This window comes from Coenobita brevimanus, chromosome 60 (genome assembly GCF_032717465.1).
Source record: "Coenobita brevimanus isolate Jiangsu-jjx chromosome 60, ASM3271746v2, whole genome shotgun sequence".
NCBI lineage: Eukaryota > Metazoa > Arthropoda > Malacostraca > Decapoda > Coenobitidae > Coenobita > Coenobita brevimanus.
Window position 1 is genome coordinate 27,424,836 of NC_137013.1, and position 24,953 is coordinate 27,449,788.

A 24,953-nucleotide genomic window follows, 5' to 3' on the forward strand; every position below is an offset into this window, starting at 1 on the left:
AATATCTTTGGAGCCAGTGGTTTAATGCCTACTGTAGATTATAGGGTTTAAAGGGACATATCCTTCCAGTGCCAAGAACATCGATTTAAACCATTTGTTTTTAATTGTGAACTGCTTTTGTTTTTAAGTGTCTACTTTTTCAGGTTCCTGGGCTAGTGGTTAGCTAATCTGAGTGTTTTGGTATTAGCTAGGTAAGCAACTAATATCCCGGGCCCGTTTTATCGGTCTGTTTTGAAGTATGTTGACCACTTAGGCCTCCTTAGCAAATAATGATAACCTACATGACTTGACTTACATTTATCATCATCCTACAGACAGCATTCAATAATTAATACTGGAGTGCAATCGTAACTCATTTATAGGGCCGTATCAAGGAGTCACGTCCAAGAGAAGAATATAATGTAAGTGTTCACGGGTGTAGTCTATTCTTGGAAGAACTTTTCAGTATAGATTTACAACTCCCCTCGATTACTTTGGTGTATTCAGAAACTCTATCTTTTGAATTTAAGCAGCTTTTCCGTATAGCACATCCTTTGCAAATCAGTGGTAACTAATGTAAGCCTCAGGTCCCATGTCCAAAACGGTATGGGCTTAAATGAAAGCTGTTTTCTCCTGGGCTTAGGACACTGTGGGCGGCATTCTAGTAGCTACAGTTAAGATGCTTGCTAACACCACTAACACCTCTTCCTTACCGATTTATTTCTGATCCTGCTCCGTTACCCTGTTTTCGTGTGTTATTCATGCAATCTGTGTCATGTTGACGTAAGAAGCTACAGGGGATATTAATGAGCAGTTTGGAAAATAAATCGGTAAGGAAGAGGTGTTAGGGAATCTCCTTATCCGACGATTCTTATCCAGGATTTTCTACTATATTTACGATCAGTTCCCTGTGGTCACTTTTTTTTTTTTTTTTAACAAACATGCAGCGACTTTATTTTTTCCTTTTCCTTCCTGCAAGTCAGATAGCTAAAAAAAATTTTTTCGCATGTTATATACTATATATATATATATATATATATATATATATATATATATATATATATATATATATAGGAAGAACAATAGACAGGAAGATTCTGGCTTCTCTTTGTCCATACCCCAAAACCTCCCGTTGCAACACGGAACTGATCATAAGTTTGGGAATCTGGGGTGGGTTTCTAGAACACTGTGTTTGGAATAAGGCGTCTGGCAATGCATAGATAGATAGATAGATTATTATTATTATTATTATTATTATTAGTTGGAGAAGAACAGGCAGGTTTTAGGAAGGGAAAAGGTTATGTAGACAAGATATTGATTCTTAGGTCTTTAGTGGAAAAGTTTTTAGAGAAGGGAAAGGAGTTGTATGCAGCCTTAGTGGATTTGCAGAAAGCATATGACAGGGTGGATAGACATGGAATGTGGAAAGTGTTAATTATATGTGGAGTAGATGAGAAGTTGACTGCCGTCAAGAGCATGTATGGGAGGGGGGGGGGGGCTAAGGATGCATTGCGTGTAGATAGTAAACTGAGTGAATTTTTTTATTTGAAGGTTGGCTTGAAACAGGGATGTGTCATGTCTCCATAGTTGTTCAACCTGTATATGGATGTGGTTATAAACGAGGTACAAGGTAGGGCAGTGGATGTTAGAGCGACCCTAATGAGAGAGGGCAGTATTTGGAAACTCTCTGTACTGTTTACAGATAATACTGTATTGCTAAGTGAAGACGAAGGGGAACTGCAAGGCTTGGTGGATGAGTTTGGGAGTGTGTGTGTGTAAGAAACGGAATCTAGAGGTGAATGTAGGGAAGAGTAAAGTTATGGGCTTTGAGAGACGTGAAGTCAGTGAATGTACAGTGAGGTTGGTTGAGGAGGAAATGGAAAATGTGAGTGCGTTTAAGTACTTGGGTACTTGGATAGTGTGAAGAGTAAGGATGGTAGTTTAGAGCTAAGGTGAAAGGATACAGCAGGAAGGAAAAGTTGCTGGTTCTTTGAAAGCACAGATAAATAACAAGGAAGTGAGTATGGAAGTAAAAGAGTCTCTGGATGATAGTATTGTGATACCAAGCGGAAGTGAAGCTTGGACCGTGTTGGAGGGACACAAATCAAGAGTGAGAGCAGTGGAAATAAATTGTTTGAGAGGGGCATGCGGAGTTACGCGGAGAGACAGACTGGCAAATGAGGAAGTGAAAGAGTGTTGCGGTGTTTATGTGGACGTGATATAAAGCATTAGGAGATATACTTTGCGGTGGTTTGGCTATATGGAGAGGATGGAGAGCGAGAAACTAATGAAGAGAGTGTATGTAAGGTGGAGGAGGGTGAGCGGGAGGGGGAGACCGAGAATGAGTTGGAGGGATGGAGTGGAGAGGTGCGGTATATGGGAGAGAGGGGTGTAAGCTGGGGACAGGGCGACATGAGGCGATTTGTTTGTGACCATCCCATACGGGATTGAGGCGTCTGGCAATAGATAGATAGATTTACGATATTTTCCGTCGCAACCATTTTTTTTTTTTTTTTTTGGGGGGGGGGCAAGGAAACAAAATGGCAGTCTTCCCATGTGTACTGTTCCTTCCACAAAGAGCTTAGCTACGAGAGGAAGCTTATTGTAGGATATAAGTTTTCTCCACGAAGAACAAGGAGAGCAGAGTGCAGAATTTTCCCTGGTCTTTAGTTCTCCTAAGAGTTACAACAGAAAATCGATGGTAGATATGTTTGAAAATTCCATACCCTTTTTAGCATACTTCATTGTATGGCACGTTAACGCTTTCAGGACGTGAAAAATTAATTTATTTATTCTTATTCACCTCAGGAAAACGCATTCGTACTGAACGGATGAATCATGCACTGATCCTCAAACTGGGAGCCATGACCCCCAAGGAGGCCACGGGAGGATTGTACAGGGGCCATGACGGGCTAGTGAAAGTAGTAAATCAGTGTGTGTCAGTAAAATCACATTTAGAGTCCTTTTGTCATTTTCCACAACATACGTGAATCTGTTTCCTCCACCCTTCCACACATAAAAAATAAAAGCCGAAACCGGTTGGATGTGGACCCAGTTAGGCTATAGGGTTGCCTGTGAGATGTGCGTTATCAGTGACAGCCTCGAATCAGTCGACTGACAGAAAGCAAACTGAAGGAGGGCCACGAGGATGCTAAGATCCTCACACGTGGGGAATGAAGTGAAAAAATTTGAGAAACACTGGGTTAATAAAATGTGTCTAGCTAACCCCTGAACGGATTTACGAAATGTGTTTGGCTAACCCCTGAACGGATTAATGAAATATCTAGCTAACCTCTGAACGGATTAATGAAATATCTAGCTAACCCCTGAACGGATTAATGAAATATCTAGCTAACTCCTGAACGGATTACTGAAATATCTAGCTAACCCGTGAATGGATTACTGAAATGTTTAGGTAACCCCTGAACGGATTAATGAAATGTGTCTAGGTAACCCCTGAACGGATTAATGATGTGTCTGGCTAAACCCTCAGTTTTAAAAGTATGCTCTAAATGAAAAACTCGCATGCTGGTAAGAAAAGGAAAACACGTCCTCAGGCTGAAGGGCTAAAGTTATGCCATCATCATTATTAACATTCTTCAGGATATAAAATACGACAAAATTAGTATAGCATTATTTATTTTTGTTTTTCTTACAGGTCATATAATAAGCTGGTGTCTATATTGCCCATCAGCCCTATTCCTTACAATTTTCACGTCATATATTCATCTTACCAATATTGCCTGACTGACAGTTGCCACAAGTGAAGGCTTCTTTAGTATCCTTGTCCTAGTTTTTGTTTTATTTAATTGTCTTTCTTATAAGTCTTAATAAGCTGGTATATATTTCCCATTAGCCCTATCGTATTAAATTTCCACGTCATATTTTTATCTATTGCATGACTTTTTGGCTGTTATAAGTCAAGGCTACTTTGATGTGTGTGTCTTGTTCTTGTTTTTATTGCTTTCCTTTAGTTGGTATATTATTAATCCTATAAATTTTTCCACGTTGTGTATTTTTCTCTGCAGTGTTCCATGGCGTTCTGAGAGTTGTAACAAGGAAAGGCATATTTGATAGCCTTGTCATATTCTTGTAGTGCTGCCATATTGAAAATCAAAAGCTACCAAATATGAGAATTCCTATTAACTTACGCAACATAACTACTATATGAATTTTAGTATATCCAACACATATAGTATCTCACATCCGTAATCACCTAACTTACGACGGGGTTACTAAACAACGTTCCTTTACCACTTCATTGGTCTATTTTTGTTTTTTGCGTGTTGCAGCGACGGTTCAGTCAGCGTAATCAACGGCGATTTTATTCAGCTTGGAAGAAACTTGATGAGCTGGAGGTGTCATGCCGTCTTTATTAACCCCATCACAGCTAGAGATTCTAAGGAAGCTGGATAAGAGAGCCTGAAAGTAGCAAACAATAAGCCAAGAAGTATCGCTGGGCTGAAGGGGTTAATGATATGACCCTTACTTCTTGCTGTTCCTTGTTCTTCATGTTAGTACTGTCTTTTTTGTATGTGTATACAGCATATATGCAGCCATGTATACATAGATGCAGTACGTAGTGTTGTGTAACAACTGACCCCGAGATTCCGCTGACTGCATTTTGAGTTGTTACTTCGAGATGAGCGACAGGATGCTGGGCGATGCTGATTCGTGACAGTCTTGACCCCGCTGTCCTGACGTCATCTCTTTTCCACGTTCACATCCCTCACAGATCGCATACAGATAAGGCTACACAATCTTGTCTTCCAAACCTCCAGCCAATAAATGACGAAAACGGGAATGCTGTACTTATATAAACCACCTGAGTTATTTACGTTGTTCATCCTCTCACTCCATCTTACACTTTGTCCCCCCCTCCCCCTGTTCATAAAGAACACACTTTTCTTTGTGGGAACGAATCCTTCGTCTTGCAAAATTTCTACAAGAAGTCCATCCTTATAATAATTCATTATTTCTCACCAAGATCAATGATCAGAAACAAATGCACAAGAACTTGTGGGGTAACCCACACACCGTAGGAGTGAGGGATGTAATTATTAACGCCATGGGTTTCCAAACATTCAGTCATGACCACCCCCTAATTTCTAAATATTTGGATAGCATCCGACTCTGCATAACTGTTTACAAGCTCAAAGTAAGTAATAAGATTTTTTTTTTTTTTTTCGTGATCACACTTATCATTATACAGTGATGATACAGGAATTGATTTTTTTTTTTAATGGATTTGCCGTTTGCATTTTTTTCCTTTTTTTTTGTCCCGTATACTTATTTTTTATAAAATCATACATCTGCAAGAAATAAGGTGAAAACACTTAGATATTTTTGTACCAATACCCTGAAAAAGAATAAGCCACAAAAAACGTCTGGGGCAAATAATATTTTACCTCCAAATATTCCGGGCGTACCCCAGCAGAACTGAAATTGTTTGATGCTTGTGTGCTGACGGCCACACATGTTCTAATGCTCAGCGTAACTGTCGGCTTAAATTAGTATATCCTTACCGTCTTAATTTCAGCAGTATATTTACCATGTGCAAAATTCTGAGACATTGCTTAGAGAAAGTTAAGTTCATTAATTTTAAAACCAGAGACAGAGGTAAATGCTACTTCCAGATCGTTCTCAGCATTTTTTTTTTTTTCTTGTATTTTTTGAAGCTTTTACCCCCAGACGGCACCCCCCTTGCCCACAGTACGCGCCCCATAGTTTGGAAACACTGTCGTAGGGAGACAGGAGGAAGATAGGATACATTCAAAGCAGAGACTGAAACGAGGCAGTGGCAGTAACGAATGGTGTGGAGATGGGTATGAGATTTGTATTGTGTACTAGTATGAGTGACCCCACGTGTTTCGATCGCTAGTAAATTAATTAAGAACTGGTGCCTCCGAGAAACAAAACATTATTATTATTATTATTATTAGGTTTGGTTATTTGACTTTTGCGGACTGGCGCCAACGACAAAGCGTCTTCTGATCATGAGACCAGTACTAAACCGTCCGAGCCACCGACTGGCAAGTAGTCTGCCATAATCCACCCACATTCCCCCCGTCCTATAAAAAATAATTCCTGGCTACACACGTATCATCTACAGTGCCCTCTTTTCTAACCTGACGAAGATCCCTAACCCCATTCAGCTCAGTTCATGGCGAAGTGTCGTCAGATTAAAGGATAGATTTGCTATACTATTTTTACACTAACTTGGCCTTAAATTGCCATCTCTTCATCATGAAGTCTGGACTGTAACAACAGATTAGCACATGAGAATGGTGGTAGTCACGAAGAAGTTATCTGGAAGGGATGCATCGCCGTAGATGGTCTTCGCCTGGCACTGACTTACGTGAAATAACTTGGACGAAAATCTGGGCCATATTAAAGTTAAAAAAGTATAGTTACGAAGTAGGCTCATTGCTACCTCATAGCCTGTCTACGGACCACTGAATGTCATGTAACCACGGTTTAACCTATATGTTTAAGTGGGAGTGGTCCAGTTCCGTCAGGTGGAAACAAAGCGATTTAGTAAATGGAGAGCCCGTCCTTGCCGACCCGCTCAATTAAGTCCTTGTACTCAGCGAACTTGGTGAACTTCTCAAACACCCACGGCCCGTAGTACACCTTCTGGTTGGGGTCGCTGGTGAGGGCTGGCGACCCACCAGGCAGCACTAGGTTTATGTCACCGTCGTATTTAGGTTCCAGGAAGAATGGCACTGAGAACCTGGTGGGGAAATAGAGACACCCTGTTAAAGGTTTGGGGGTAGACAAGCAGAACAGAAAAGGGTGTGCTAAAGTGGTAGAGGATGGCGAGGCGGGTGGGCGTGGGGAGAAGATTCTTTGGTGTGGTGTGTAAATCCGATGGTGTAGCCGCAGGAAAGATGTTTAATTGAGGTTTTCTCCGAGAAGTAGTAGAAGATGAGGTTACAGTTACGTCTGTCTGCTGCAGAGTCGTATAATTTATTCAGAATGTTCCAGGCTATACTGTTCATTAGCCATATCGCACCCAATTGAACTGTTGGGTGAACAGAGACAAGGGGGAAACAGGATTTGCCTACCAGTTTGGCCTGTTCGAGAAAAAGTGCATTGACTTCATTTACCATACACCTTGGTACTCAAGTAATTAATACAAGGGGTTAGCCAGGCGAGAGTTGAAAAGAAAAATGGTAAAGTATCAGGACCGTCTGGCATCATGACCAAAATACTGAAGGCCTCTAATGAGTCGGGAATTGAGCTTGTCAGCGAAGTAATGTAACAAAATAATAGATGTGTGGTGTCCAGAGACTGGGGTCCAGTTACGTTGTGAGCCGCAATAAGAGTAAGTGTGACACCCCTAGACCGTGGAAAATAAAGGTATGAGGATGAATCGTGTACTGAAAGTGATGGAGAGAATAATAAAGCGATTAATAAGAGAAACAGTAGCCAGTGTTGCGATGCATCTCGGTTTCATGCCAGGCGGTGGGACCATAACTGTAGATACAGTAGCACTTACATTTACAGAACAATAAGATTAGGCTAAGGATATGAGATTGCACTGTGTTTTGTGGACCTAGAAAAAACTTTTGAGAGTCCCAAAGGAAGTAGTAAGGTCCATCTATCTATCTATATATCTAGGCTGCTTCCCCCAAGGAAAGGCAGGTAGCCGAGACAGGACGACACACTCCCCATTTACTCATCCATTCAAACACATTCATTCGCATCTTAGCCCCAAAGGGGAGAACGGACAGATCCTCACCGCACCACACCGCATAAGGGTCAACTGCGCGATGCAATCAGTGACATCCGCAGCAGGGCCCAACAGCAGAACTTGTTTACCCCTGCCACATCATAACAGACCCATCCCCTTACCCGCACCTGACCTGACTAGCTGATCAGACCAAATGAGGGAGAATATCCCCTCAGGGCTGCGTCATCACTTATTCATTCACAATTTCTCTCCATTTATTTCTGTCACGCACAGCCACTCTTCCTTGCTCAACAGACATCCCTCTCGCATCCAGCGCTCTCTTTACACTGTCCATCCATCCTATTCGTGGTCTTCCTCTCAGCCTTACAACTCTCACATCAGATCTAGTTATCTTTTTCACCAATCGCTCATTATCCATTCTCTCCATATGCCCAAACCATCGCAACACCCTCTGCTCAACTCTACCAGCCATCTCCCGAACAACTCCAGTTCTCCTTCGCACTTCATCATTTCGCACCCGATCCATACGCGTCACTCCACACATAATCCTCAGACACCTCATCTCCATTACATTCAAACTTTTCCTCTCTGCTACACCCATATTCCATGTTTCAGCCCCATATAACGCAGTCGGTACCACAACACCCTCATACAGCCTTCTCTTTACATCCATTCTAAGCGAACGACATCTAAACACTTTTTTCATTCCTCCCAGCACCTTTCCTACTTCATTATTCTAAACTTCACTTCTGCATCTATTCCATCCACAGTAACATGTGACCCTAGATATTTAAAACAATCTACCTCCTCAAGCAACTCACCATTCAAAACGGTATTCATCCCCCTACCATCTATCAACCTCGTACACTTCATCACTTTACTCTTATTCTCATTTACTTTCAATTTCCTCCTTTCACACATCCTTCCAAACTCCTCTACCAACTGTCTCAATCTCTCCTCTGAATCAGTCACCAGTGCAGTATCATCTGCAAACAGCAGCTGCTTCAGATTCCACTCTCCACCATCAACATTCACCAGACTCAGACCTCCACCTAAAACTCTTGCATTCACCTCCCTTACAACACCATCCATGTAAATATTAAACAACCAAGGCGACATCACACATCCCTGTCGCAGCCCCACTCTCACAGGAAACCAATCACTCACTGCATTTCCCACTCTTACACACGCTCTACTATTTACATAAAAACTTTTCACCCCTTTTAATAACCTACCATCAAGTCCATACAATCTTAAAACAGTCCACAAAGCCTCCCTATCAATTCTATCATACGCTTTCTCTAAATCCATAAATGCCCAAAACACATCCTTGCCTTTCGCTAAATACTTTTCGCACACTTGTCTCACAGCAAACACCTGATCCACGCATCCCCTCCCTCTCTTAAAGCCACACTGCTCATCACCAATCACTCCCTCTGTACCCTCTCTAACTCTCATAATTAACACTCTACCATACACCTTACCTACAACACTAAACAGACTTATACCCCTAAAGCTAGTACATTCATACTTATCACCCTTGCCTTTATACAACGGGACCACACAAGCACTTGCCCAGTCAATTGGCACCATACCTTTCTCAAAGCACACATAGGCAGTGAAAAAGTTGGGACGAAGAAATAAATTGGTGTTGATAGCATGTGAAAGTGTTAGAAGTGGAAAGCGAGCCATTGGACCTTGCAGTGAAAAGTTTGAGGTTGGTCAGATATATCATGGATCAATCCTGAGTTCTCTAGTGTGTGTTCATAAGGGCAGTGCAAACATTATTACAAGAACCCAGGGAGGTGTGCGCATGGAAACTCTGACGTGTTGATGAATTTGGTCTGATCGTACAATATATGGAAGAAATGGCCGAAAGCTTTCATAATTGGAGAGAAGGTGTGGAGTCAAAAGGAACTCCACTCCCTGTCGTATCCGATATGTGTTTGCAGGAGAGACAAGGAAAGGCAAGTGCAAAATCTTATCTCTTGTTCTCCCAGCAAGAGTCATGACTGGGAATTTTGGTCGAAAGTTTGCTTGTGACTATGAGCCCACTAAAAGATGTGAATTATAAGCTATCAAATGAACATGGGTCGTTATGATGATCAGTTATATTTATTTATTTTATTTATTTATTTAATTTTGGTGTCTCAGCCTCTCATTCCTGCTTACTAGAGATCGCTAAAAAAAAAAAAAAAAAAATGTACTAACCGTTCTCCACAAACGTCGACAATGCGGTGACGTGTTGCATTGAGCTTTCCTCCACTGATGGTCGCGAGCAAGGCTCCGATGTTGACCACCAGATGGCCGGGACGGTGGGGCACGTCGAGGAGAGAGTCATCTTCCCACCAGCGCACCTACCAAGCAGTAGCCATAAAGCATCTTAACCATTTCAGTCCGAGTACGATAGTAATAAGCTATTTAAGAATGTGATGTTTCAGAGACAGACAAATAAATGGGAAAGTAGAGGAGGGTCGTGGTGTTGACGTGTATCCGATTGAAAGTGTTAAGATAAGTGCCTTGAGGTGGGTTGGCCATGTGAAGAGGATGGAGAATGAGAGACTGACTAGAAATGTGTATGTGAGTGAGATGATGGGAGAGACCAAGGATAAGGTGGAGGGATGGAGTGGAGAGATTTATGGCAGAGAAGTAAGTTGGAGGGAGGGCAGCCAAATGGTAGAAGACAGGGCAACATGGAGGCGATTTGTTTGTGGCCACTCCACGGGATTAATGCGTCTGACACTTACATAGACGATGATATTCTTCTTTGGAAAGAACTTTGGTGGGCTTTAAGCCCCTGTCACACATACGCGACTCAAGGCCCGACCGCGGCGCAACTCAAGGTCGTAACGGCTTTTATCATCTGTCGTCCCTTGGTTCTCTGACAAAGCCCGGACTCTTGAAGGCGGTCGTGAGCTGCTGGGACATCTCCTCGAGCTTCACGACTTGCCAAAAGTCGGGTCACAGTTGCATCGTAGTCAGGAGTGTCGTAGGTCAGTCCTGAAGCTGTCTTAGCTCAATCGGATGCGTCGTGATGCGTTCGTTGCGTGTCAGCGTGCAGTCGCCGACAAAAAAAACGTTACGACTGCGTAATGAGTCACCAATCACGACCAGACCACGATCAGACCGCAACCAGACCCCGAGTTGGGGGAGGCTGGGGGGGGTCATCATGCATTCCCTGAACACGTCACGCAGTCGTGTTGCATTCTTGGGTGGTCGTGGCTGACAAAAATCCGTTAAAATTTCAAATTTGAAGACTTGTTGCTCCGTCGCCTCGTGGTCACCTTGTGGTCGCCTCGCGATCGCTTCGCTGTCGCCTTGTGATCTGGTCGCGTTCTTGAGGACGTCACGACCAGTCGTGAGGCAGTCATGAGCAGATTAGATTCGGGGCCAGTCGGGAGGCGTGGGAGCCAACTAGGACACGACCTTAACTCCCGCCGCGGTCGGGCCTTGAGTCGTGTATGTGTGACAGGGGCTTTAGGAATAAGATGTGGAATTACTGAAGGAATGAAAGGAAATAGGCTACTTTGAAATGGTAAGGACATACAGTGTTCAAAGAATGCACATAGAAAGGGTGCCGAAGAAAGGCATTGAAACTGAAAGTAATGTTGAATAGAAACAAACCTTGTGTTGCATGGAAGAGAATAGAGAAGTATACTGGTAAGAAAGGGAAGAAAATGGCTTGAGACAGTGAGAAAGTAGTTCGTAGGCAGTTCTGTCATGGCCATCACTAGTCAAGGGGGTTCACGGGAGGGAACGTGATGTCGATGATTATTAGAAACTTTCCTAACCCCAATAACTACGAGAGGTCTAGCAAGGTGAATAAAATGGACAGATGTCAGGTAGAGTTAAAACGCCAGCCAGCCTGAAGGAGTCGTATAAAAGCTAAGAAGTGTTGTGAATCTGGTGCAACACGTACCTGCAGGCCTGGGTACTCTGCAAAGGTGGCCAGGAGTGTTACCATCACTGAGTCTCGGTGTTCTGCTGTCTGGATCACTGAAAACACCAATACACATACACCAATGACTAAATCAATAACGGTACGCTGTCCTTTCCAACTCCTTGTATTAACCGAATCTCGAGTAGCCTAAAGGATAACGTTGTCTTACGGAATTATGTAGCCTGTTCAGAATTACATGCCCTCTCTAAGACGAAGAAAATTGTTGGACATTTGCCAGAATACATCAGTAATGATAAAAATAGTAGTAGTAGTAGTAGTAATACATACATACATACATATACCTAGGCTGCTTCCCCCAAGGAAAGGGAGGTAGCCGAGACAGGACGACACACTCCCCATTTACTCATCCATTCAAACACATTCATTCACATCTTAGCCCCGAAGGGGAGAACGGACAGATCCTCACCGCAGCACACTGCACAAGGGTCAACTGCGCAATGCAATCAGTGACATCCGCAGCAGGGCCCAACAGCAAAGCTGGTTTACCCCTGCCACATCATAACAGACCCATCCCCTTACCCGCACCTGACCTGAAATAGCTGATCAGACCAAATGTGGGAGAATATCCCCTCAGGGCTGCATCATCACTTATTCATTCGCAATTTCTTTCCACCCATTTCTGTCATTCACAGCCACTCTTCCGTGCTCAACAGACATCCCTTTCGCATCCAGCACTCTCTTCACACTGTCTATCCATCCTATTCGTGGTCTTCCTCTCAGCCTTACACCTCTCACATCAGATCTAGTTATCTTTTTCACCAATCGCTCATTATCCATTCTCTCCATATGCCCAAACCATCGCAACACCCTCTGCTCAACTCTACCAGCCATCTTCCGAACAACTCCAGTTCTCCTTTGCACTTCATCATTCTGCACTCGATCCATACGGGTCACTCCACACATACTCCTCAGGCACCTCATCTCCATTACATTCAAACTTTTCCTCTCTGCTACACCCATATTCCATGTTTCAGCCCCATACAATGCAGTCGGTACCACAGCACCCTCATACAGCCTTCTCTTTACATCCATTCTAAGCGAACGACATCTAAACACTTTTTTCATTCCTCCCAGCACCTTTCCTACTTTCATTTATTCTAAACTTCACTTCTGCATCTATTCTTCCATCCACAGCAACATGTGACCCTAGATATTTAAAACACTCTGCCTCCTCAAGCAACTCGCCATTCAAAACTATATTCATCTCCCTACCATCTACCAACCTCGTACACTTCATCGCTTTACTCTTATTCTCATTTACTTTCAATTTCCTCCTTTCACACATCCTTCCAAACTCCTCTACCAACTGTCTCAATCTCTCCTCTGAATCAGCCACCAGTGCAGTATCATCTGCAAACACCAGCTGCTTCAGATTCCACTCTCCACTATCAACATTCACCAGACTCAGACCTCCACCTAAAACTCTTGCATTCACCTCCCTTACAACACCATCCATGTAAATATTAAACAACCAAGGCGACATCACACATCCCTGTCGCAGCCCCACTCTCACAGGAAACCAATCACTCACAGCATTTCCCACTCTTACACGCGCTCTACTATTTACATAAAAACTTTTCACCCCTTTTAATAACCTACCATCAAGTCCATACAATCTTAAAACAGTCCACAAAGCCTCCCTATCAATTCTATCATACGCTTTCTCTAAATCCATAAATGCCCAAAACACATCCTTGCCTTTCGCTAAATACTTTTCACACACTTGTCTCACCGCAAACACCTGATCCACACATCCCCTCCCTCTCCTAAAGCCACATTGCTCATCACCAATCACTCCCTCTGTACCCTCTCTAACTCTCACAATTAATACTCTACCATACACCTTACCTACAACACTCAACAGACTTATACCCCTAAAGCTAGTACATTCATACTTAATAATATAATAATAATAATGAATAATAATAATAATAATAATAATAATAATAGTATAATAATAATAATAATAATAATAATAATAATGTGTGGTAGGTGGGGGCTCTCACCATCCTCTCACTCGATGTAGTGCTACTCTCGGGTGTCTGCCCTTTCCTCTCCTGCATCCTTCTTTCCTTCCATCCTCTTCTGTCTTTCCTTCATTCTTTCTTCGTCCTTCTGCCTACGGGTGACTTTACATTCCCCTTTCTGTCTTTCTTTCCTTCATTCTTTCCTCTTCTTTCTGCCTGTGGGTGACTCTACACTGAGTGACAAGCCAAATGGTTTCCTGTACACCAGGAAACCATGTACTATGCTGAGTGGTAACCATATAATCAAATTTTGGCGCCTGGTGGTTTAGTGGGTAATTATTGCGCTCCAATCGAATTGAGCCGGTGAAGGTTTATATCCAAGGGATGGTTGGGGTTGATTGCTTATGTAATGTCACTCAGGGATGAGTGAGGCTGGTCACTCATCTTAAATGTCAGGACCAAGTTGCCTAGCCTCAGGCTCCTACGCTTCTCATGGGGCAATGTAGGATTAGATGACGGACGGATGGATAATAATAATAATGATAATAATAATAATGATAATAATAGTAATAATAATAATAATAATAATAATAATAATAATAACCAGTAAAGTGCGCTTTGTGAGCATGTGGCGAGCGAGCGAGCATACATTTTTACATACGCCTATCATCATATTTCATCTTGGTGTAAACTTTCAGCATTTCTGATGAGGTAGTTGAAAAATAACAGAAGAGTGATTGGGGTAAAATATTTGTTTTCTCATGTTTTCACACACACACACACACACACACAGAGGGAGTCAATCGAGGCGGACGTGCGACATCGGCGCTCCGTACTGAACCAACACGGCCAGTGGCATTACCTAAATTAGTATCTTTGTATGAGTCAAGCTCTGTACCAGGTTAGACTAAATGATTTTTCATTATTAAAAGGAAAAAAATAATAAGCTTAAACAAGACTTGTTCAAACAGAACAGTGAACCAAGATGAAAGAATGCGCTGAGTCAGCTGAGGTTTGTTTAGACTACAGCAACAACTGGAATGTAAGTACATACTCAGTACTTTTAGTATTGCAAAATGGATACATAATTTAGTAAAGCAAATTTGGAAAAGAAAAGAGATGAAGGTAAAAAGCAAAATGATGATTTCTACCAAGAACTGGTTGAAGTGGAGACCCACAATAGACTGGTTGAACGTGTTCACAAACTAGAAATGGCTTTCAAAAATGAAATTGATGAAATAAAGAAGCAGATGCACTAGGAAAAGGAAGAAATAGAAAAGCTAGGAAGGGAGGCCAACAAGAAAGACACAACCATCAGTGAACTAACAGTGGAATTGAGTACACTTAGGAAAAAAATGAGTGAAATGGCAAGTACAGTAGTCAATCACGAGAGTGTTATGGAAGAGTTCAAAAATGATACAGAGACAATTAGGCAAGTAAGCAGTCTTATAGACCAGAGCAGTGATATTGAGGAGAAGATAACACAGGTGAATGAAGCTGTGCAAAGCTACAAAAATGATGTGGAAACCACGTATGCTGAAATGGTGAAAGTAAAGAAAGACTTAGAAACAAGGGTGGAGGAAAAAAGCATTAAAAAGGAAGTGAAAAGAATAATCCAAAACAATCCAAAGTTAGTCAGAGATTCAGTAGATATAAACAAATCTATAGTAATCACTGGTATAGAAGAGGAAGAAGTAAAAAACAAGATCACAAGAGACAAAAAGGAGATGGCAAATGTAATGAGCTTACTGAAAGAAGTATCAGAGGAAATCTGTAGTAAAGACATAGAGGAACACAAAAGGTTAGGGAAATATGAGAAAAGCAAGACAAGACCTCTAAAGGTGACTTTCCAGAGTGTAAACACTGTGGAAGAGATACTAAAAATGCAAAGAATCTTATGGAAAAAGAGGAGTTCAAAAATGTATGGATAAAAAGATGCCTAACACAAGAGGAACTGGAATTACTGAAAGAGAAAAGGGAGGAAGCAAAAACAAAAAATGAGGGAAGATCAGAAGAGGAGAAGAAGAAATTTTTTTACAAAGTAATAGGATTGCAGGTACGAAAGTGGTACACAAACAGGATGGAAGAAAAAGGAGGAAGGTAGTAGAACCATGTCATGACAAGTATATAAACAAGATGATAAAGTTGATGTACTCAAATGTGGATGGAATGGTATCTAAATTATTAGAGATGAATGATTATGTCAGAGAAAATGAACCACAAATAATATGCCTAACTGAAACAAAATTAACACCAAGGATATCCAATTACATACTAAACTTAGAGGAATATAATATATGGAGAAGAGACAGAAATTTAAAAAAAGGAGGAGGAATTATAATATTAACTAAGAAAAATCTAAAAGTCAATGAAATAAAACTAGATATACCATCACAAGTAGAACTGATTGCAGTAGAGATCAACACATCTGAAGATAAAGTAATTGTAGCCAATTTGTACATGCCACCCAGATCAAACACATGGGAAAGAGATGAATATGAGGACTTGGCAGAGAGTACAATTCAGAGTTTAAGATCATTACTACATAAAATGGAAGAGAAATCGGAAAGAATTATACTAACTGGGGATTTTAATACAAATATAAATTGGAATACTCTAGATATAATTAGCCAAGAACGCTGTTGGGACCAAAAGCTCCTGGATCTCGTGCAAGAGTTTTTCCTAACGCAACATGTGAGGGAAACCACCAGAAAAAGAGGACTTGATGTACCTTCAGTGCTAGATCTAATATTTACTAGGCAAGAAAATGATATTGACAGTTTAATATATCACCCTCCACTCGGCAAAAACGATCATCTATCTATCTATCTATCTATTGCCAGACGCCTCAATCCCGTTTGGGGTGGCCACAAACAAATCGCCTCCAAGTTGCCCTGTCCCCCGCCATTTCACTGCCCTGCTCCCAACTCACACCCCCCTCTCTCATATACCTCTCCACCCCATCCCTCCATCTCATCCTCGGCCTCCCCCTCCCTCTTCCCCCCTCCACCTCACTCACATACACTCTCTTCGTCAGTCTTTCACCCTCCATCCTCTCCACATGGCCAAACCACCTCAGTGTGTTCCTCATAACGCTTCCTATCACATCCACATCCACATCACAACGCTCCTTTATATCCTCATTCGTCAGCCTGTCTCTCCACGTGACTCCACAGGCTCCTCTTAAATAACTCATTTCCACTGCTGTCACTCTTGACTTGTGTCCTTCCAACAATGTCCAAGCTTCACATCCGTACGTTAGAGTTGGTATCACAATACTGTCATGTAGTAACTTTTTCTCTTCCATGCTCACTTCCCTGTTTCTTATCACTGCTTTCAAGGAACCAGCAACCTTTCTTCCCTGCTGTACCCTTTCAAGCACTTCACCCTCCAAACCTCCATCCTTACTCATCACACTACCCAAATACTTAAACGTACTCACATTTTCCAATTCCTCACCATCCAACCTCGCTGTACATTCACTAACTTCACCTCTCTCAAAGACCATCACTTTACTCTTCCCTACATTCACCTTTAGTTTCCGTTTCTTACACACTCTCTCAAACTCATCCACCAAGCCCTGCAGCTCCCCTTCGTCTTCACTCAACAACACAGTATCATCTGCAAACAACAGTACAGGGAGTTTCCAAACACTATCCTCTCTCACCAGGGCCACTCCAACATCCACTACCCTACCTTGTATCTCTTTTATTACCCCATCCATGTACAGATTGAACAACCATGGAGACATGACACATCCCTGTTTCAAACCAACTTTCAAAGAGAAAAATTCACTTAGTTCACCATCCACACGCACTGCAGCCTTCGCACCATCGTACATACTCTTCACAGCGTTCAACAACTTCCCATCTACTCCATATATTCTTAACACTTTCCACAATCCTTGTCTATCCATCCTGTCATATGCTTTCTCCAAATCCATGAAAGCCGCATACAACTTCTTTCCCTTCTCTAGAAACTTTTCCACTAAAGATCTAAGAATGAATATCTGATCTACACAACCTCTTCCCTTCCTAAAGGCTCCCTGTTCTTCTCCAACTAATTTCTCTGTTCTTTCTCTAACTCTGTCTATAAGTATCCTACCATACACTTTTCCTATTATACTAAGAAGACAAATGCCCCTATGATTACCACACACTAAATTATAACTTCAGGATAGCATATGACATAGTAAACAGCAATGATAGTTACAAAAAGAGCCTAAACTATAAAAAGGGAAATTATCAAGACCTAAAGAAGTATTTCTTAGAAGTTGATTGGGAAAATGAGCTTAGAGGAGAAGATTTAAATGCTGTATATAAAAAATTCTGTGAATTTTATGAAATAGGAGTCCAGAAGTACATCCCACAGCACAAAGAAGCAGATAAGAAAATACAGAAATGGTTCAAAACAGAATGTAAAAAATCTAAAGAAAGAAGAGATTTGTTGTGGAATAGATACAGAAGACACAATAGTGAAAGGGCGTATAATAATTACAAACAGGCAAGAAACGATTAAACAAGAATAAAGAGGGAAGCCCAAAAACAGTTTGAGGAGGATATAATAAATAAAAGTAGTGATCAACCAAAGCTGTTTTACAGCTATATCAGAAGCAAAACCAAAGTAAAAGATATAATACAATCCATTACGGACGAGGGAATCACTTATTCACAAGAGAAAATTATTTGTGAAGCACTAAATAAGAATTTCCAATTAGTTTTTAATGAAGAAAAAAATTTTGAGAGGGACTATGTGGAACATGCATGTCCACACATACTACCAGATATACAAATAGCAGAAAAAATAATACAGGAGGAGTTAAGTAGATTAGACAGAGGAAAAGCAAGTGGTCCTGATGAAATTTCATGTTGGGTACTACGAGAATGTGCAAAGGAGTTAAGTAAACCGTTATTTTTAATTTTCAAGATATCCTTGAGTCAAGGTAACCTACCTGATATTGGAAAAAAGCAAAATAATATTGTCCCCTTATTCAAGAAAGGAAATAGACAAAATCCACTGAACTACCGACCAGTATCACTGACCAGTGTTGTAAGCAAGGTATTAGAAAAGCTTATAAGAAAAGCTTGGGTAAATCATCTAGAAGAGCACAGTATGATAACAGAAAGACAGTTTGGTTTCAGAAACGGATAATCATGTGTTACGAATCTGTTGAGCTACTATGACAGAGTAACAAACACAATACAGGAAAGGGAAGGATGGGTGGACAGTATCTATTTAGATTTCAAGAAAGCTTTTGACACAGTACCACACCAAAGACTTTTATGGAAACTGTACCATCAAGGAGGAATTCGAGGCAAACTGTTTTGTTGGATTCAAGACTTTCTCATAAAAAGAGAAATGAGAACAGTACTAAGAGGAAACTACTCATCATGGAAAGAAGTGACTAGTGGAGTACCACAGGATTCAGTGCTGGCACCAATCATGTTTTTAGTATATATAAATGATATAAACAGTAACACTGGAAATGAGAGCTATCTGAATATGTTTGCAGATGATGCAAAAATACAAAGGAGAATTACTAACACAGACTCTTGTAAAGAGCTACAAGAAGAATTAAATAAACTTCATGAATGGAGTAGTACATGGCAAATGGAATTCAATGTGGACAAGTGTCATGTAATCAAGTTTGGTAAAAGTGGAAAAAGACCTGATTGGGATTATAAGTTAGGAAATAAAACCTTATACACATCAGAAAGAGAGAAAGACCTAGGTGTGATTATCAATAACAGACTATCTCCGGCTGACCACATCAGCGAGAAGGTATGGAACATGTATACACTGCTTGCAAATATGAGAATAGCATTCACATACATAAATGAAGACATGCTAAGAAGGATAATAACATCATTCATTAGACCAACCCCGGAATATGCCTCAGTAGTCTGGAGTCCTCATCTTAAAAAGCACATAGACAAGATTGAAAAAGTTCAAAGGGCCGCTACAAGATGGATACCAAGCTTAAGGGACCTAAGCGACGAAGAAAGACTAAATAAACTGAATTTACCAACACTACTGGAGAGAAGGAAAAGAGGTGACATGATAATGTTATATAAGTGCATATCAGGGAAGGAGAAAATAGACATAAATGATTACTTAACATATGGAGAAGCATCAGCAAGAGGACACTGCAAAAAACTGCATAAGAAGAGAGGTGATAAAGACGTAAGGACATTCAGTTTCCCAAACAGAGCAATTGATCAATGGAATGCACTACCGAATGAAATAGTGTGTGCCAAAACAATTCACAAATTTAAGGATATGTACGATAAATATGGTTTAAGACACCGGACAGTACGAGCTTGACTCATTCCTGTAAAGATACAATTAGGTAAGAACAATTAGGTAAGAACACACACAGCGCTCGCAATCAGCATATGAAAGTGAAAAACAACTTATACCTCGTATGTGTCACTTTCAAAGTGCTTTAAATCGATTTTACTGTTGAGTATGTCAGATGAAGCCCTCGGTACATTCCCTTGGAAAGCTGAGATTTGAAGGGGGTTTCTTCGGTTTCATGAGTAAATACATAGCCAAAAACCTAATTTATTGAATGTATTTACTACCTGGTGAAAGAATCTCCTCTCTATCTCACATAGTAGAAAAGTTATTAGCCTCTGAAAACCATCGCGGTCCGGTCGGGTCGCGTCGGGCCGGGCCGGGTCGTGTCGGGCCACTCATTTCTCAGCTGAACGTAAACATCGCTTCGTTTGCTTCCTTCGGTCGCTGCACTCCTTTGCTCATAATAATAGTAATAATGATAATATAATATAATAATAATAATAATAATAATAATAATAATAATATTGTTGATGATAAAATACGTTCTCTGGCCACAGGAGTTAAGTAGCCTGAGTGAATACCGAATTTGTTTACATTTTACCGCCTATGTGTTACGCTGACACAATAGACATACAACAAATTAAGTCCAGAATAAAGGCCTGTTAGCTTTTTTCTTTTTCTTCCATTTTCGGTTTTTGTTTCACTTTTTTTTTTTTTCCAGGTCATTTTCCCAGCTCTTGGTAACAGTTACGGGCGTTAGGTAAGGCTTAGGTCTAACCCCCTTCACTACCAATACCACTTCGATTTAGTCTTGCAACCCCCGCCCAAGACGATTTTATTCAACTGGGAGTTCTGTATATGGAAGGGTTGATTAAGGCTATACTGTACTTTACCCCGGTGGTTCGATATATTTTGCTGAGTGAAATCGTCTGAAGATAGAAAAAAAAACAAAGTTTGCTTGGGTAAGTCAAGGTACGTTGTTGTATGTTATTGCATATAATTATCACAGGATGCCCCACAAGTGTTTGCTTACCCCCCCCCTTCTCTCTCTCTCTCTCTCTCTCTCTCTCTTTCTATCTATCAATCTGTCGATATAAAAAGATGTAAATATACTGCATATAGATAGATAGATCGATATATAGATAAAGATAGATAGATAGATAGACAGATCGATCGATCGATAGATAGATAGATAGGTAGAGAGATAGATAGATAGATACACTATGTAGAGAGATAGAGATAGATATAGATAGATAGATAAATAGATTGATATAGGTAGATAGATAGATAGATAGATATAATGTATAGATTGATAGATATACTATATATATATACACGATATATATCTGTCAGCCTGTATATCAGTCTCTGTCTATCCACTCCTTCATCCATCAATCACTGTCTATCCTCTGTCTGTCTGTCTGTCTATGTATCTATCTATCTTTCTGACTTTATCTGTCTGTCTACCTGTCTATCTATGTATCTACCTGTCTATCAATCTGTCTGTCTATCGATCTATCTATGTCTGTCTGCCTGCCTCCCATACACTCACCGTAGTCTCCATCCCTGGCGCTCTCCGGTGGGTCAGGCCTGGGTGGGTATCGGATCAGTCTGAGGGTGGACAGGTGGGTGGGGGTGAAGAGGGACGTGAAGAACTCCGGCTCAGCATCGAATCCCTCAGCAATCAAGCGCATCAGCTCCAGGGATGCTGCGGTCATCTTCTCGTGGTACCGCTCCATCCAGGTCTGTCAAGAGGGGTGGGAGTTTGAGATATGCTGTGGATTACGTCAGGTTACGCACACCCGTCCCCGTATCGCCCCTGGATTGGTCAGGATGTAGTAGTGGCCGAAGCCAGGCTGCCGTTAGTCCACGTCATTTAAAATGTAGGAGGCACGCTACGTCCCTGGCAACTTTTAACATGATAGGGAAGCCGGACAGATCTTGGCTAGGTGCTGTAGCGCGTTAGTGAACTGCTGTCTCACACCCGACTTCAGCCACTACTGTACATACATACATACCTATATATATATATATATATATATATATATATATATATATATATATATTTATTTATTTGGTTTTACGCCAGGTATCCCCGAAGGGCCAAGGTGTTGCCCCTGGGTAGAGGACTTTTGGACTGGAGCGTGTAACATTTTATGACCGGATGCCCTTCCTGATGTCCCTTGGTAAGGACTCCAAGGCTAGTCTAACATAGTGCTAGTCTATTTAGAGACCAGCCTGCCTCCCTGGCAACGTTCTGAATGGTAGAATCCCAGTCGTCTCTTGAGACGTCTTATTTTTGGCCATAAGGCAGGGCTTTCACCAGATATCAGTATTTATTATTATTATTAATTATTATTATTATTATTATTATTAGTATTATTATTATTATTACTATTATTATTATTATTATTATGATCATGATCATCATGATCAAGGTCATCATCATCATCATCATCATCTTCTTCTTCAGAACCCAATTTCCCGCTAATAAATGAGGAAGGATCAAGAAAAAGTTAAATTAGACACTAAATTGTAAGAACTATCAGCTCAGGGTATGATGTTTTGTCAGTATGGCTTAGGTCTTTACCCCTTCAGCCGGAGTACCTTATTTATATTTCATTCTTGATATTAACAGGAAATTTGACTCAAGTTAAGAGAGCGCTCTAGTCGTGAAGGAGTCAGTGAAGGCTTTGTCTGACCCATCTAGGTCTAAAAGTCTCTCCCCAGTTTAATAAAGTCTTGTGGAGGTTGTAATGATACACTAAAACATACGGCAGGTCATGGGTGTGAAAGGGTTAACTTTATCCAGTAGTGGAGAGTTGACCGCCCCGCAGGTGTTTGTGAATTACATTCGAAAATGTTAAAAAAAAACTTGTGGAAATAGTTTTCACCTGTGAATTGAAGGCCAGATTTCGTAACGTTAACGGATTTATGTACATATAGTACACACACACACACACACACACACACACACACACACACACACACACACACATATATATATATATATATATATATATATATATATATGGTTATTCTTGGATTAATTTAGAATAACAGTGCTACAGTATATTAGCATAACTTCAGTGCTCAGTCGTTACAGAGGTACAGTTACTGGTGACCATATGGGCGTAATTGGTCTGCCTCATAATTAACTCAAAAAGTCATCAGTAACTGCAGATCCGCAACGATTGAAAAACTCACTAGTGTTGATACAGCAGTTTTACTCAGAATTATCAGTAAAGTAACCCCCTTAAGTGAACAATATGTATATATATCGTAGGACACCCTCTGTATACAGTATAGTTCATTTCACTGGGAGGTCAGTTGATGCATTCTCTTCTAATTTCTATTCTTATCCACGTCTGTTTTCCTTAGCAGTTGTTCTGGTATTATGAGGGTAAGGGGTGAGAGTGAATCAGGGAGGGATGAGGGTGTGACTGATGAGTTAATAAGTGGCTGTATTGTGGCCGTGATTCAAGGCTAGGGGTGAATCAGGGAGGGCTTTTCTCTCTCTCTCTCTCTCTCTCTCTCTCTCTCTCTCTCTCTCTCACTTACATTTTAACCTTCCCTAACCTTCTCAAACCTACCTTAACCTAACATTGCATAAACCTGACCCAGCCTAACCTGACTCACCCTACCCTTATTATACTCAACGCGTTCAAACAGCTGACGTTAGTATATCTTTTTCTGTTGCTGTTACCAGACGATTTTTATTCAGGAGAGACATTGCGAATACAACTGGTAAGATATCGCCTCCAACTGAGTCAAATCGTCCGTCAGATGCGCGTATTAATATTGATGTTGGATGAGGGGTTGAGTGTGTTAGTGGGAGGTTATGCACACTCTTTGATATGACTGTGTGTGTTTACTGATAATGACGACAAAGATGATGATGAGGATGGTGATGGTGATGATAGAGATGATGATGAGGGCTGTGGTGATGGTGATGATGGAGATGATGATGAGGGCGGTGGTGATGATGAGATGATGATGATGAGGGCGGTGGTGATGGTGATGGTGATGGTAGAGATGATGATGATGGCGGTGGTGATGGTGATGACAGAGATGATGATGATGGCGGTGGTGATGGTGATGACAGAGATGATGATGATGGCGGTGGTGATGGTGATGACAGAGATGATGATGATGGCGGTGGCGATGGTGATGACAGAGATGATGATGATGGCGGTGGTGATGGTGATGACAGAGATGATGATGATGGCGGTGGTGATGGTGATGACAGAGATGATGATGATGGCGGTGGTGATGGTGATGACAGAGATGATGATGATGGCGGTGGTGATGGTGATGGTGATGATAGAGATGATGATGATGGCGGTGGTGATGGTGATGATGATGATGATGATGATGATGGCGGTGGTGATGGTGATGGTGATGATAGAGATGATGATGATGGCGGTGGTGATGGTGGCGGTGATGATAGAGATGATGATGAGGGCTGTGGTGATGGTGAAGATAGAGATGATGGTGACGGTGATGATGGCGGTGGTGATGGTGATGGTGGCTGTGGTGATGGTGATGATGGCGGTGGTGATGGTGATGATGGCGTGGTGATGGTGATGGTGGCTGTGATGATGGTGATGATGGCGGTGGTGATGGTGACGATGGCGTGGTGATGGTGATGATACAGATGGTGATGATGGAGATGATGATGATGGTGATGGTGATGATAAAGATGATGATGATGATGGTGGTGGTGATGGTGATGATGGCGGTGGTGATGGTGATGATGGCGGTGGTGATGGTGATGATGGTGGTGGTGATGGTGATGATGGCGGTGGTGATGGTGATGATAGAGATGGTGATGACGGCGTTAGTGATGGTGATGGTGATTATAGAGATGGTGATGGCGATGGTGATGATAGAGATGATGATGATGGCGGTGGTGATGGTGGTGGTGATGATAGAGATGGTGATGATGATGATGATGATGGCGGTGGTGATGGTGGTGGTGATGATAGAGATGATGATGATGATAAAGATGATGATGTTGGCGATGGTGATGGTGATGGTGATGATGATG

General features: G+C 41.4%; 2 protein-coding genes across 2 annotated transcripts in view; both read right to left on the minus strand.

Moving 5' to 3' along the window:
* LOC145403335 (beta-galactosidase-like) overlaps positions 1-24,953 on the minus strand; it is a 415,229-nt gene that overhangs the window by 251,383 nt on the left and 138,893 nt on the right. The window lies entirely within an intron of this gene.
* LOC145403015 (uncharacterized) overlaps positions 5,472-24,953 on the minus strand; it is a 28,842-nt gene continuing 9,360 nt past the window's right edge. The window contains exons 5-8 of the mRNA XM_080274844.1: positions 21,456-21,648; positions 11,595-11,671; positions 9,887-10,032; positions 5,472-6,712 (exon numbers count right to left, since the gene is read on the minus strand). Of these exons, the coding sequence (XP_080130970.1) occupies positions 6,514-6,712; positions 9,887-10,032; positions 11,595-11,671; positions 21,456-21,648 (615 nt within the window). The 3' untranslated portion in view covers positions 5,472-6,513. The remainder of the gene's footprint in view (positions 6,713-9,886; positions 10,033-11,594; positions 11,672-21,455; positions 21,649-24,953) is intronic.